General features: G+C 43.9%; 2 protein-coding genes across 2 annotated transcripts; one reads left to right on the forward strand and one right to left on the reverse strand.

Annotated features, from left to right (window-relative positions):
* Nucleotides 1-448: 448 nt before the first annotated feature.
* On the forward strand, nucleotides 449-4,745 carry BTBD18 (BTB domain containing 18). The gene is made up of 2 exons (XM_066620120.1): nucleotides 449-575; nucleotides 2,728-4,745. The coding sequence occupies exons 1-2, from the start codon at nucleotides 449-451 to the stop codon at nucleotides 4,743-4,745; spliced, it is 2,145 nt and encodes a 714-aa protein (XP_066476217.1).
* Nucleotides 4,746-6,620: 1,875 nt separating this feature from the next.
* On the reverse strand, nucleotides 6,621-13,227 carry SELENOH (selenoprotein H). The gene is made up of 5 exons (XM_066640448.1): nucleotides 13,175-13,227; nucleotides 10,461-10,616; nucleotides 9,743-9,888; nucleotides 7,639-7,763; nucleotides 6,621-6,840 (listed from the first exon to the last, which is right to left on the reverse strand). Exons 2-4 carry the CDS (start codon nucleotides 10,613-10,615, stop codon nucleotides 7,663-7,665), a joined length of 402 nt encoding a protein of 133 aa, XP_066496545.1. The 5' UTR covers nucleotide 10,616; nucleotides 13,175-13,227; the 3' UTR covers nucleotides 6,621-6,840; nucleotides 7,639-7,662.
* Nucleotides 13,228-15,568: the final 2,341 nt, after the last annotated feature.

A 15,568-nucleotide genomic window follows, 5' to 3' on the forward strand; every position in this document is an offset into this window, starting at 1 on the left:
TATCATTTAAGCCACTACTATGTTTGGTATTGCAGGAGAGTGAAAAATGCTAATACTAACAGCTCACAGTATCTTGAACTTCCTTCCAGACCGTTGAGGCATTTATGAACATCACAACCAAAATGCATTTATTCACTATAGTAAAACTAAAATAGCTTTTGGGAGTCATTGACTGTATGGGTGGGAGGGTTAAGGCATATCTTGGCAGAGTTAACTGAAATAAACATGCCCAAATGTGCTCCCTAGAAGCTAAAATTATAACATACAGCTAAGTCTGTAGTCTTAGGAATACTTACTTGGGAGTATTGAATTTGAGGCTTTTGAGTAAGCAGGCCAAGGCATTCACTGCACAACTGTGAAGAGCAATACTAGAGAAAGGCAACTACATTCCCAAACTGTGTTCACTTTACAGAAATCTGGTACCTAGTGAAGAGAGGGTTCTGCTGCTATGGGTCCTCCTGCTGCACATTCCAAGATTCTATATAGGAATTCCCGCTTGCTCCGCATGGTATTCCTGCAACTCCATCGACAGCAGAGGGCTGATTTATTTTGTGATGTTGTCCTTCAAGCAGAAGGTAATTGTAGAATTGCAAGGGATTAGGATAAGGATGTGTTGACTGATACCAGGGCTGAAAAATCCTAGGTGTATGACCACCTGAGTGCCTAAAAATTCTATGCCAGTGCTCATGACTTTAAAAGTATTTGTTCAGTTCTGTAACAGGCTGGCACCTACAATTCTAATGACAGCTTTAAGCATTCCAAATATTCTTCCAATCCTGACTAGTACCTTGGCTGTGCATAGTTACCAAAAGTGGCTGTGTTTCAGGTTCCTATGGTGGCTTGCATAGGGTGTGATCAGTGCTTTAAAGTGCACACTTAACCCCACAACCTACTCTCAGGGCCATGGTTCAGCTTTACGACATCTGAAGTAGTGAAGTGCACATGCAGTGTTCTTACCACTGAATAACCACAACATGTCTCCAATCATCTGAAATTCGGAGGAAAGGCTTAAAAGGCAGAGGAGGTGACTTCTAGGTAGGCATGAACTTGGCCTAGATACCTCTTAAAAGGGGATTGGACAGATTTATGGAGGACAAAGTTCGTCACGGGTTACAATTCATGATGATTTTCTGCAGCCTCCAGGTTTTAGAAGTAGCCTATCTCTGAATGCCAGATGCAAGCTGGACTTGGGAAGCAGGATGGGCCCTTGGCCTAATCCAGCAGAGCTCTTTTAACGTTCTTTTGAGCTGCGATATGTCTTATTGTACTGAATGTTGATGCTTTTAGAGCAGTATGTAGTGGACATGAGGCACAATCCAGTCAAAGTCAAGCATTTTGAAATCTTGATTTCATTGAAAAGATTTAAATGTATTGTTAGTTCTCCCATGAAATATAAAATGGGGCTTCACAGTACTTGGCTTTGGCTGGCTCATGTGTCTTGCATAGTCTAATGAATATAATATTAATGGAATTTCTTGGCTTGTAACATGCCTATCCATGAAGAAATATGAATTCCATTCTGTTGTGAATTGTTCTAAAGCAGGGGTGCCCAAACCCCGGCCCTGGGGCCACTTGCGGCCCTTGAGGACTCCCAATGCGGCCCTCAGGGAGCCCCTAGTCTCTGATGAGCCTCTGGCCCTCAGGTCATGTGCTGGAGCCCACACTGGCCCGACGCAACTGCTCTCAGCATGAGGGCGACTGTTTGACCTCTTGCATGAGCTGTGGTATGAGGGCTCCCTCCACTGCTTGCTGTTTCATATTTGTGATGCAGTAGCAGCAGCGAAGGAAAGGCCAGTCTTGCTTTGTGCAAGGCCTTTTATAGGCCTTGAGCTATTGCAAGACCTTCATTCATTCATATAAGTTCATCTTTAATATACACATTTATGTAAACATATAAATTTATTCAAATTTTAAATATAAATTCTTTTTTCCTCCCCGACCCAGTGTCAGAGAGATGATGTGGCCCTCCTGCCAAAAACTTTGGACACCCCTGGTTTAAACTATGCTTCATCTACTCCCCCCTTCTGTCTTTTCTTATCTTAGAAGAATGTTTCGCCAATTGACGTCAATCTTCTGACCACTTGACAAAGCATTCTTCTAAGATGCCACAAAGTGATTCTTCTAAGATGCCACTGTTTGACCTCTCGCGTGAGCTGTAGGATGAGGGCTCCCTCCACTGCTTGCTGTTTCATGTCTGTGGTGCAGTAGAGGCAGAAAAGGAAAGGCCAGCCTTGCTTTGTGCAAGGCCTTTTATAGGCCTTGAGCTATTGCAAGACCTTCATTCATTCATATAAGTTCATCTTTAATATATTCATTTATGTAAACGTATGTAAATTTATTCAAATTTTAATGGAAATTAATTCTTTTTTTCCCCCGACACAGTGTCAGAGAGTCGATGTGGCCCTCCTTCCAAAAACTTTGGATACCCCTGTTCTAAAGCATGCCCCATTGAAATACACAAGATCATACTTACCCAGGGAAAGTTTTGATGAGTGTATGTGTCTCTTGAGAAAAGTTGTAGCCCACACTATGTAGTAAAGTCATTTTGTTAGCATCCCTCTAGTATACATATTAAGAGAAAAATGTCAGAAATACAATCCGAAAATTTATTGGGGGCTAGAGCACCTCAGAGACAGCTCATGGGGAACAACCCTTGTTAAGGGGTTTTGAAGGCCCCAATTACATTTGAGATGATATCTGCTAATTATGGTGGGGTTTTTTTTGCAGGGGAAACTGTTCCAGCTCACTGTTGCATCTTGTCAGCCTGCAGCCCCTTCTTCACAGAGCGCTTGGAACGAGAAATGCCCCCCAAGGGACATAAGGTGATGCTGGAGCTCCGGGGGCTAAAGATTGGGACATTGCGTAAACTGGTGGATTTCCTCTACACCTCAGAGATGGAAGTATCCCGGGAAGAAGCCCAGGAGGTCCTTGCAGCTGCCCGGCAGCTTCAGGTGTCGGAGCTGGAGTCGCTACAGTTAGAGGGAGGAAAGCTGGTTAAAAAAACATTGGGCCGGCGCTTGAATCGGGACTGCTTACAACTGTCCAGTCCACTATCTATTCCAGAGGCCAGCCTGATCCAGTCTCCTCCTCTCTGTAGTGCGAGGTCCCCAGCATCCCGGCTAGTTTCAGGCAAGCAAAATATAGCAGTGAAGCTTCCATGTACCAAGGGAATGAGCAATGATAGCAATACTGACCAGAAAGAGACCAAGAAGTCAAAACCTGCTGCAGCATTGCTGGGTGGGGACAAACAGGTGCCCAAAGACCCAACAACTACTCCTGAACCCCTTAAAGCAAAGACTAAAAGGCGTCCTGTAGGCGCAGTAAAGAATATAATGGGAATGAATGAGAGAGGCAGTCTCCATGCACAGCAGTCCAGAACTGGAGATATGGAAACTACAGCCAACCTGCAGGAGTCAAAAAAGATTAAGCTTAGTCGTCCAACCCTGCCATTGTCACCTTTGCCCATACCAAGAGCCACCAAAGACTGTAGTGCTGTGGCACCCAATAAGAGCTCAAAGTCCATCCGACGCCTCTGGCGGCAGAAAAGTCCTCCTGACAAAGATGTGGCAAAAGGATCAAAAGACAGCGGCCAATTGCATGGCTTCTGGAGCCCCCCTATTCTTCCAAAGGCTACCAAGAGCAGAAAGCGCAGCTCTAGCGAGCCAGCTCCCAGCTCAGATATTCCCCAAGAGACAGGGCAGATTGGCCGGGTAAAGCTCAGGAAAGTAATCAATGGCAGTTGTTGGGAGGTGGTACAGGAATCTTCTGCACATGTGATTAAAGTAGAAACCTCTGAGCATGCATTGCCAGAAGAGGGCACCTTGCTTCAGGACAGACATCTTGATCAAAAGGGGGCAGATCTGCAGCCTGCCAGATTGCTTCCAGTAAAGCTGGAGACTGCATTTCCCAGTGAGAAGACCCTGGTGGGACAGTCCAGGAGCAAGTTGGCCTTGGATGAAGGGGTTAGCGGTGATGTTAACCCATGTGAGCTGAATGTGTTAATGGTAGAGCAGCTGGGTGAGGTGGAACAATACAACAAATTGGCTTCTGCTGGGGAGCTGGAACACATGCTGGATTTGCTTTTGGCAGATGATGATACTGCCACTGAGGAACTAGAGGACATGCCTGCCTCATGCCCTGCACCTGAAGCAAGTCACACTGCATTGAGCTGTGCTGGTGAAAAGGAAAAAGAATGTTCAGTAGAAGTGGCAGCTTGTCCACAGAGGATCAAGACTGAAAACAGGCCCCCACAAAGTGAGCAGGGGGCAACTGACTCTGACAGCAGCAAAGAAACTTCTGGTACAGCAGAGGGCGGTCCCTTGTTAGATACGGTTTGTGGCTACCTTCAACTTGTGACCTCTCAATCCAGTAGAGATTGTTTTGCTTTATGCAGATCATCCTCTCCCCAGCTGGATGGTTGGGCAGACCAACTTCAGCCACCTGCTTTGGAGAAGGGGACTGCAAGGCTTGCTGGCCCTTCGCCTGTTACTTTGGCAGGTGATGAAGATCAAAGGCTTCTCTCCTGTAATAGAATAGAGACTTCAGGTGCAGAAACAAAGTCCCATACTCAGGTGTGGCAAAAGAGCCCTTTGCAGTACAGCTTGGACTGTGAGCTGTGTCCCCTGTTAACCAGCTTAGAGGATGAGATAGATGTTGGTGGAGTAGAGGAGCCATTTGTGAGCATTGAGTGTGTCCGGCCGGATCCCTCTCCAGTGTCTGAATGTGAGGTGGATGTTCTAAACTAGGGAGAACAGGCTGGGAAAGAGTTGCCTTGGCTGCTCTGTGATGTCTAGTGGCCCTAAGTGCAGCACAAGGTTCATGGCAAGTCCACATGAGCCTGGAGTTAAAAAGGTATGAATAGTATCTTACAGTGCATGTGGGTCTGTACCCAAAAGAGGCAAAAACTCTGCCTAAAACTTGCAAGGGGGAGAGACAAGTCAATTTATTACCAGCAACCCTCAAACCATTCAAATCATGTTGGTTATGTTTATAACTACAGTATGTTGCTACTTGTGAACAGTGGTCTGATTTCTGGGATCTGCTTTGTAAGATGGTAGAAATGGGCCTTAAATAAGAAATCTACAGCAGTGCTTCTAAGAAGAGTAACTAAATCTTTATGCTGGGAGAGAGGTGACATGCGATATGTTCTGCTGTTTAGAGATTTGTCCTGGGTTATGGAAGACTATAGATATCCAACCCTGAACAAAGGTTTTAAATGTCAGCCGTGGCAAATGTGCCTTCTGTAATCCATTGATGAAGCAATTGTGCCCTTTGGGGCACGTTGGCTGTCTGCCAGTTCAGTGTCTTTGGCTCCAGATCCTCTGTTTTTTAATGGAGGTGGGTGGTTTAATCAACTAATAACTATACATCTTGTTTAACACCCCTTTCTGTTGAGTATGATCTCACATAGTTTAAGCTGGTGAGACAGAAGCTCAAATGTGGGGATGAAGACAGTGGGGGGGATTGGTGCAGGGGTGCTGTTTATCAGTAGTTTTCATAATTTCTCTTTCTTCCTTAAAACCTACTTTGGGAATAGTAGGCACAATCTTTGTTGATGTTACTTGCTCAGGGAGGCTCTGCTATAGTAGGAGTGGGTGCTGCAACAGCTAAAGAGTATTTATGGCCCCCCCTCAGAACTTCTGTACCAATACTATTTGATCTCACACCTACTGCAGCTATGTTGGTAAGTTGTCCTCCTCACATTCTTCAGCTTTGCTATCACCCCCTTTTTGTCATGCTTATGACAGACCACTTCGGCTCTAGGCAAGTACCTTTGCTTTTCCATTGTTGACAGGACTGTCCACATTAATAGTTAAGTGACATCACCCTTGGACAGCTGACCCTTTTCTGTTCAGAAGTTGCTGCAGTGGACAGTTTTTCCACATTTTGATAGAGAAAAGCCCTTCAGTTTAGAAACAAATGTTAAATAATTTGTTTTTCATTGAAACCATCTCCCTTATGTTTACAGCTTCTTCAAGGAAAGGTGTATTCAAGTGCAGTGACCCTGCCTCCACAAACCTGTACCAAATACTTCTGTCTCTCACCCCCCACAGCTCTGTGTGTAGAGCTGAGAATATCCTGAAGAACAGATGGCATAAACATTTGAATTGTGACTTGTTCAAATAAAGTTATCAACGGTTGCAGGGGCCCTTGCTTTACTTTCTCCAAATGAGTTGGCATATTTGTGTCATGGATACAGAAGCCCACCTATGCCTGTTTCAGAGACATAAGGTGGAAAAGAGAATTTGACATAAGGTCAGTCTCTTCTACACGTTAGGGACAATGGTGTGGAAAGTTTTATGCAAATCACTCTAGAAGGTCACCTACCTTGAGGCCTTTCCAGAAAGGGGGATGTACAAAGTCAAAGGTGAAAGCAGAATTAGGTCCTTCTCCAACCACACAGCCCTCCACCTTTCCAGCACCCCATCTTCCCATATTCAAAGCATGTTCCGTCCATATTCAGGGCTAAGCACCAGGCCTCTCTCCCACTGGGAGTCCATCTGCCCAGAAGCTCTGTACCTTGTATTTTCAATGGTGGTTCTACACAACCCACCTAGGGGGTCCTGACCCACTTTGTGAAACACTAGAATAAGGTTTTCTTAATAGAAATTTAAGTTTTATTAAGCACAGTGTTCCCTGCCCAAAAAACCCCATTACACTGGATCTTAAAGCAAAAAGATTTAAAAGATGAGAGGTCAAGAAACAGCAATATCTGGTCCATTTCTCTGTGTGGAAGAGAGGCAGTAGCTTCAGAGAAGTGACTGAGGTTTCACCCCACTTCATCAGATCCCTTCATTGATGCTCAAATTCACACATGGGTTGAATGGTTCATCAGATATGCTGGATAAAAGAGACAGTTTACAATTAAGAAAATGAATTGCTTAATGTGCTTCTCCCATCCTTTTATTTATGAAATATTCAGTTTTCATTATCAGAGAGAACTTTAGACTTCTCTTCATCAGAGAGAAGTCTAGATCTCATCAGGTATACAGAAGTATCTCATGATTTGGGGGTATTTGAATCCCTTGAGTGAACTTAAGCCACAAATAAGGTAGTGGACAGTATGGTCATGTTTTCCTTAGATGCGGTCCACATGTTTGCTCACTCAGAATTCAAATAGTTGCCATGGTAGTTATGGAAACAAATTCCTCTGACTAGATGCTACATATACACCTGAACTTTACAGTACAGCACAGCCTTATTCTATTCCCACCCAGATACCGAATGTAACTAGCAGACTGATGTGGATTGTGTACATAGATGTGTGCAGGGTTGGAGGATGGATAGCCCAGCCTCACCTTGGAGATTCTGAATTAATGATGGGTTTCTACTAGAATAGCATAGCAGTGCAGCAATCACTTTATTTTCTTCCTAAGCCCACTTCCTTTCTGAATCTTGTGTGCCTCAGGGTCTGTTTCTGACCCAAAGGTGGAAAGAATAATATAGCAGCAGAGAGATCACAAAAGAACACATATATTGTATCTTAGTATAGTTGTCTGCTCCAATCAGATCATACGTATGTGTAACAGTACTCAGATTCAGTACTACGTAGTAGCACCAAAGGGTCAGACGGGCCCAGAAATTTTTTGATTTCCAGTATATCTTGGAGAAAACAACTTCTTTGTCATACAAGCTTACCACTGTCAATTCTTCTCTTAGCCTTTATTCCAAGTTGCTCTTCAGCATTTCAACCACCTTGTTTGGTTCTGGAAACTTCAGCTTGCGTGGTGGGCCCTTCTTAAGGCCACTCCATAACTCCACCTCTAAAACCAATACAGGCAGAAGGCAGTCACCAGCAGTCCTTGTACTGCAATATTGTTAAACCACAGACACATAGCCAAGAGACCCACCTCCCTCTGCTGGGCTGTATGCATTCATTAATCAGCCAGTTGCTGTCACAAAGAAGGGCAGCTACAACAATAAGGCTAATAGTCATATTGGACCTCATCTAGCTTTGCCAGAGCTCTCTTGTTTTTTACCTGTCTTCTAGGCACATGTGGAATGGTGGAAAGAGAAAAATTCTAGAGAAGATGTCACTGGCATATGACTCCTGAATGGCATTCTGGTTAGACTGAGACTGCTGGCAGACACAGCCCATGAATAAAGTCAGACAATTGTAGCAACTACCAGTGCCAAGAGCTACTAAAGCCACTTCTCAAGAATTCCAATATCTTTCAGCATTCCTTGTTCACTTAGCTTTGCCTTGGACTCCCAGCAGCGTAAGGGAACAAGAAAGGAATAGATAAGCAGCATTGAGAGAACTGGAAGAGGGAGCTCAGTACATGGCTAAGGCCACTGGAAACAGCAACCTTAGATTTCTTACCCCGCAGAGCCTATCTCCCAAGTTCTGCATGCATAAAAACAAATTCACAAATAGAACAAAAGTTATCCCCCATTAGCCACCTAGTAATAAGGAATACAGCCTCTGAATACAGTTTCCTAAGCATTGTGACTCATGGCTACTGACAAAATATTCTAAGAAGTGCCTATCCATACAGCATGTGCATCTTTTTTAAAAACTTCACCCTGACAGTATATCCTGCACAGTCTTGTTCCTTCTCTTTATTTGCTTGCACAAAGCTTCAAAGATCCACCACCAATAAGAGGAACTGCCAGATTCATTATGGGACAATATTCCTACATTTCATAGTAGAATAAAAGGAAGAACCTCAACAAGCAAACTTCCTAAATGTACATCTAAACATACACTAAAGACAGTGCACTACATTCACTGACGTTCCCCTTATAATACATTTTCGAGAAGCAGAAGAACACTTCTTGAATTGACAATTCCTAAGCATTTATTTATAGCTAGAGGTGTTTGTTTCCGGTAAGAGTGGATTACAGCTTAAGTCTTACTGAACACAATGGGCTTCCTTCTGAGTAAAATAACAGTTTTCAAACATTTATAGTTTCCCATCAGATATCTGAATTACCATGATAGTAACAGAGGCCTCTTTAGCAGCTGCTTGTGTGTCATCACAGCTGCTTCTGTAGCTTACTTTAAAAAAAGACAGACCATGGGAATAAAGCTTAATTTCCTTTGCATTCCATGCTTTAAAATGCAATGTTAAACATTCCTTGTTTCAGAGTTTAGCTGTAGATGAGGAACACACAAACAGACACCCAAACCCTGCAGGTAAAACTGTGACTGGAATAGCCTTTGTCATAGACTTTCTGGTGCTGATGCTTCAGAATGGATGGATGGATTCTTCTGATGGATGTACAGGAACCCCATAAATGGCTTACTAGTCAGTCAGCCATTATTTCCAATAGCCACCTCTCATCACAAGTGCTCTGGAATGCACACAGAGCTGGGGAGAGAAGCAGGGCATCTTTTCATCTGTACTGGGGTATACTTCCTCTAAATTGCAACACCATTCCATTCTCTGGGAATGGCACCCTGGTCACTTAATGAGTAGACTTGTACACACCAGGTCATTTATATTCTAAGCAGGTAGCAAAAAATGCAAAACATACAAAGTAGCTATGTACTGAATCAGACATGCAGTTCACCTAGATCAGTATCAGCAACCCTCAGGAATTTCAGGCAGGGGTCCATCCAAGCCTGTCTTCTGCCTGGGTTCAAGTTATGGTTCATAAATTTAAAAACATGTGGTCCATATTTCTATTAAAAAATCTGATTTCTTAGATTCCTTCAAAATCCCATCACAATCCCTCTGGAAATATGGCAGTAGCATGGAAATCTCCAGAGTTTCCTTCCTATCAAAAAGCCACTTACTGGTGCCATCCTCCTTCAACAGAACCACCTCAAAGCTATTCCTGCGGGGCTTCTCAGGATTGATCTGCAACACGATGTCAGAGAAGGCCTGCTGCAGTGTCTGGCTGACAGCATCAGCACTGCGCCCATAGACTCGTCAGCTTTTACTGCAGGGTGTTAAATAAGAAAAGCATTATTTGTTTAAAACATTTTTCCTGAACTGCAGGAAAGCTTGGAACCATTATTCAAAAGTCAGCATTGAACCCAAACAAGAAATAGCTAGATAGGGAAGAATTTTCCAACAACATGCAGGAATACAATTCAGTTACCTCCACCACTGTTTTGAATACATACTGTACTACTAACAAATTCAGGGAAACTGACTAGGACCTCTAGTTTGCAAGAGAGGTGGTAGTGTTTCAGTACCCTTTGTTCTGGTACATAAATAAATAAATTGGTGCAAGAAGAGGAGCTATGAAACCTGTCTGTGTGAATTATCTCCCCCCCCCCAACATGTGCACAAACGGCAGCCAGGAGAGGAGCAAGCCTCTTTGTTTGTATTTGGAAGTAAAACATTATATATCACATTTAATGTGTACATTTAATAACTGACATGGTATGATCCACATCTATTTTGTATTGAGGCATCTCAAGTTACAAAGTGTCCTCTACGAAGCAGTCCTAAGGGTGTCCTATTCTGCCAACAGGCAGGGGATGCAAATCATATCCCAGTGCTCACCAATGCTCAATGATCACATGAGGACCTGATCCCTCACTCTTCTTTATTCTCTTGGGTGATGTGTCAACTCCACTGGTTTCCACTCCACTTGATGCCATGGCTTTTACTGGAGGTGTACCTGAACCAGCCTTCCTCTTCCGCCCTTTGGGTGGCATTCTATCCCAAGAATGACATAATAATAACAACACAGGATAGGCCATATTAATAATATAATAATAATAATAAACTTTATTTGTATCCCACCCTTCCCAGGGCGGCTTACAACATGTAAAAACAATTTTAAAAAGCATGATTTAAGACAGATAAAAACATATTAAAAACACATTAACAGAGGCCATAAAAACAGTAGTCAGAATAAAAAGAGCATAAAACAGCAAATCATAGAGGAATCCAGCCTGTCAAAAAGGAACTAAAAGATATATAAAAGTGTTAAAAAGGCCATGGAATCAGAAGGCTTGTTTAAAGAGCAGGGTCTTCAGGCCTTGCCGAAAAAACTCAAGAGAGGGAGCCATTCTCAAGTCAAGGGGAAGGGAGTTCCACAACATTGGTGCCACTACTGAGAAGGCCCTATTTCTTGCCGCCGCCCCAAGAAACCTCCTTGGGCGGTGGCACTTGTAAAAAGGCCTTCTCTGATGACCTGAGAGGACGAGCCGGATTGTACGGGAGTAGGCGATCTCTAAGATAGCCTAGCCCAGAGCAGTATAGGAATTATACACATTTAAATATTACACATTTCTGGGTTAGTGTGCATCAGTAGTATTTGTCATTACCTGGTCTGAGATGGAGCTTCCTTTTAGCTATTGTTTTACTACTTTCCTTCCAGTGGTTCTCAAACTTTTAGCACTGGAATCCACTTTTTAGAATGAGACTCTGTCAGGACCCACCAGAAGTGATGTCATGACTGGAAGTGACATCATCAAGCAGGAAAGTTTTTAACAATCCAGTTCCATTTACTATCACTGGACACAATCCTAACCAACTTTCCAGCACTGGCATAGCTGTGCCAGTGAGGCATGTGCTGCATCCTGCAGATGGGAGGCAGTCATGGAGGCTCAAGGTAAGGCAATGTTTGTTCCCCTAGCTCGGAGTTGCATTGCCCTTATATTAGTGCTGGAAAGTTGATTAGGATTGTGGCCACTGTTACAAACATATACATAGTAGACTGTTAAAAGTACAGATGTGTAACATTTCCCCAAATGCAGTCACATATCATGGTAGCATCAAATCTAATAAAATGGCTTCTGACCCACTTTGTGGGTCCCAACCCACATTTTGAGAAACACTGTATTATACTATTGTCTCCTGCCCCAGTTTATTATTTTGAGCGATATTTTAACCATTTTAGATAAACTCCTGTAAGTTGCTTTGAGGCCTTTTAAGGTCTAAAGGCAGTAAAAGGTAGGCGTTCTGAGCAAGGAGCAACCCAGAGGAAGATACTGAGAAATGCAAATAAAATTATAACAATGCAGCCCTATGCCTGTTCCCAGCAAGTCACATTATATTCAGTGCAGCTTATTTCCTAAGTGTGTACAGAATTGGGCTTCAGGTGAGAAATGTAAGACCCCTGAAACCACCAGCAAGGGCACTAGGGATACTTCAGCATTAGTTGCAGTAAAAGTCAATCAGACCTCTTGCAAAATACACACTGAGAAGATTCTGAGGTTCATTAGTGTATGAAAAGGAGAGATTTTAGTCCAACAGGTTTAACCAATTTAGAACAATTGGACCATTTCCCTCAATTGAAAAAGTATGTTAGTTGGATTGAGTTTGAGATCTTGTCCTCAGACTAAGAAAATGGTACCATAAGTGAGTTGGAGGAGCACAACACCTGCTGCAAAATCTGCAGCAACAGAATCTACCTAGAGTGGTGGTCTCCAACATTTTTTCACATGCATACCCCTTGGCAGCCCCTGTTCATAAATCGCACCCCTCATATTAGCAAAATGTTTTCAGTTAATATAGTCTCTGTTACTTCAAATGTATATGTTTTCAACCACTGATCCATACACGGACTGATGGCCAGGAACTAGAAATTGCTGGGGCTTTCTGAGGGCCAAATCCTATCCAATTTTCCTGTGCTGCTATTGCTGTGCCAATGGGGCATGCACTGCATCCTGTGGTGGGAAGGCAGTCACAGAGGCCTCCTCAAGTTATGGGAACATTTGTTCCTTTACCTCAAGGCAGCACTGCAGTTGCACCAGTGCTGGAAAGTTGGAAAGGACTGGGCCCTGAGCCAGTTAGCTGCTTTCCTTCCTGCCTTGCCAGCCCTGCAAAGCATTCTCATACACACACCCCTTTTCCTGCCATTATTCAATTCTTTCCAAGTACTCCTAAAGCTCCTAGTAAATACCCCTTTGGGTACACGTACCCCAGGTTGGGAACCACTGACCTAGAGGTAGAAAAGCAGGAGCCTGCTGGAGATAAAGTAGTAGGGCAGTAAGTGGCTGAAGAGTAAACGGAAAAAGAGAATAGGAAGAAATCCAAGAATTAAAATCTTAAAAAAAAGAAAGAAAAAGGAAGGATAAAGAGTTGCATATGGAAAGCACGCATTATTAGCCAGTAGGAGTTGAGGATCGTCTGATCTTTAAAGCTCCCATTGCAGACGACTCCTGAATTACTGCGGAGCTCTTTCTCCCCTCGCCTGCAATGGTACAGAACAGACTGGAGGTAAAGGCGCGCGCCTGCCTACCTTCCTCCCGCCCAAGCCTCCTTACCTGCCTGTCTTGCAACAAAGGTGCAGCCCACGTGCACAGCTACCTCTGCAGCCAGAAAGGAAATTGCGCTATTGGAACCGACCATTCGCAAGAGGGAAGGGAGGGCAGCACAGAGCCGGCGACACAAGAAGCGCCTCGAAGCAACACTGCTTTGCTCCCAAGTTCTGGGACAGACCAGCTAGGAGGATGGGTGTTCCTCTGCTTGCGCTGGGTGAGATGGAGGGGTCAAAACACTGCATTTGACCCAGGCGTTTGTCAAGCTCCCCCCCCCTTTCTTTTGCAAAATGGTCACTGCCGCCCTGCTAAAGTTGTTACCCAAGTCTCTGAAAGTGCAGCAGCAACCAATCACCGCTCACGCCTGGAGGCAAAGGGATGCTACAGCGCTAGAACACTGCTTCTCAAACTGTGGGTCGTGAGCAAATTTCAGGTGTGTCCCCATTCACTTCAGTGTTTTATTTAGAGTATGTTAGACTTGATGGCAACATGGCATTTGGGGAGATCTGTACTTTTAACAGGCTACAGTGTATATGCTTTTAACAATGATAGTCAGTGAGGCTTACTGCTGGGTAAGTGTGGATAGGATTGCAGCCTAGGATTGTTAAAAATTTTTTCCTGCTTGATGGTGTCACTTCTGGCTATGACATCACTTTCAGGTTGATGACATCACTTCCAGTGGGTCCCAACAGATTGTCATTCTGAAAAGTGGGTCCTGGGCTCAAAAGTTTGAGAACCACTGTTCTAGAACATCTGGGGCAGGTGCCGGGAAGGTGGAGCTCATCACCTTGCACAGCCAGATTGTTCTACATGGTGGCCGAGCAGGGCTGCAGTATTCATAAGGCTGACACTGGGCTGAAGCCTAGGGGCCCATCAGTTTTTTCTTGCTGAGGCACTGTTACCTGCGCTATAGGGCTTCAGTGGTTAAGGGCATACCAGTACATGTACACAAGCACTCCCCCATGGACTCTCAGAGAATGGACCACCCACAGCCACAGCTGACACTTCAGTGGCTGTGGGCAATCCATTCTCTTCCCTCTTGATGAGCCATGGGAGACTGCTTGTTGGAAGTGATCAAAGATGATCACTTTTTTTCTCCACGGACCACAGGTTGGGAACCAGGGCTTTAGTGCAGTATTGTTTATCAGGTTTTTTTTTGTCCAGGTCTCTATTTCAATATTTATTTATTTATAGAATTTATATCCTGCCTTTCTATCCCAATGAAGGGCACTCAAGGTGGCTTACAAACAAAACCATAGTAAAAACAAAATGTACATATATGCATAAAAATAAGACATTTAAAAACACAATAAAACTTGGATCCCAAATTAAAATACGTTCAAAAAGCTCCACGCCCCCTGCTGTCAGCATAAAAAGGCTTCCCTGAATATTAAGGTCTTAAGCTCCTGCCGAAAGGACTCTAAATAGGGAGCTATTCTCAATTCCAGGGAGAGGAAGTTCCACAGACGGGGAGCCACCACTGAGAAGGCCCTCTTTCTTGCCGCCATCCCCCTCACTTCTGCTGGTGGCAGCACAGTTAGAAGGGCCCCCTCTGATGAACTGAGAGGACAGGCTGGATTTTACCCAACCCCTGCTAATTGGGTAAGAGGCACTTTTTCAAGTGGGTGCTCCTTTTTTTAGCAGGGGGAGAGTAACTGGCCCACCTCACCCCAGCACTGTCTGTTTTAGTGGCTGTCTGCTGGTATTCTCTTTGCATCTTTTTAGATTGTGAGCCCTTTTGGGACAGGGAGCCATTTAGTTATTTGATTTTTCTCTGTAAACCGCTTTGTGAACATTTAGTTGAAAAGCGGTATATAAATACTATCATTATTAAATACTGTCATTTTATTGAAGGAGGCAGTCCTTTAAATACCCTGGACTCAAGCCATTTAGGACTTTAAAAGTCAAAATTAGCACTTTGAATTCAGCCTGGAAAGGAACTGATAGTCAGTGCAACCGCCAAAGAAGTGGCCCAACTGAGTTGACCCGAAGCCGCAGCAACCACACGGGCAGCTGCGTTCTGCACTAATTGTAGTTTCTGGACCGTCTTCAGAGGCAGCCCCAAGTAGAGCACGTTGCAGTAATCTAATCTGGATGTCACTAGGACATGGGTCTCCATGCCAGATCTGAGTGACGCAGGTATGGTCGCAGCTAGTGAATCAGCCAAAGCTGAGCAAATACTCAGGAGAGAGTAATCAAAGGCGGGAGATGCTTCATTTCAGTTCGTATAGACTCTTCCACCTAATTTTAGTACATTTATATGAAATATTTATTGTTATAAACTTCTTCACTTACCTGTGGAATGTTATAGAATCCCTACATATAGCCATATGCTGAACATACAAATCCCTACAAATCTTTTTGTACAGCCATATGCTGAACAAGCAGTCATGATGCAAA

The sequence above is a fragment of the Tiliqua scincoides genome, chromosome 1 (genome assembly GCF_035046505.1).
Source record: "Tiliqua scincoides isolate rTilSci1 chromosome 1, rTilSci1.hap2, whole genome shotgun sequence".
Lineage (NCBI taxonomy): Eukaryota > Metazoa > Chordata > Lepidosauria > Squamata > Scincidae > Tiliqua > Tiliqua scincoides.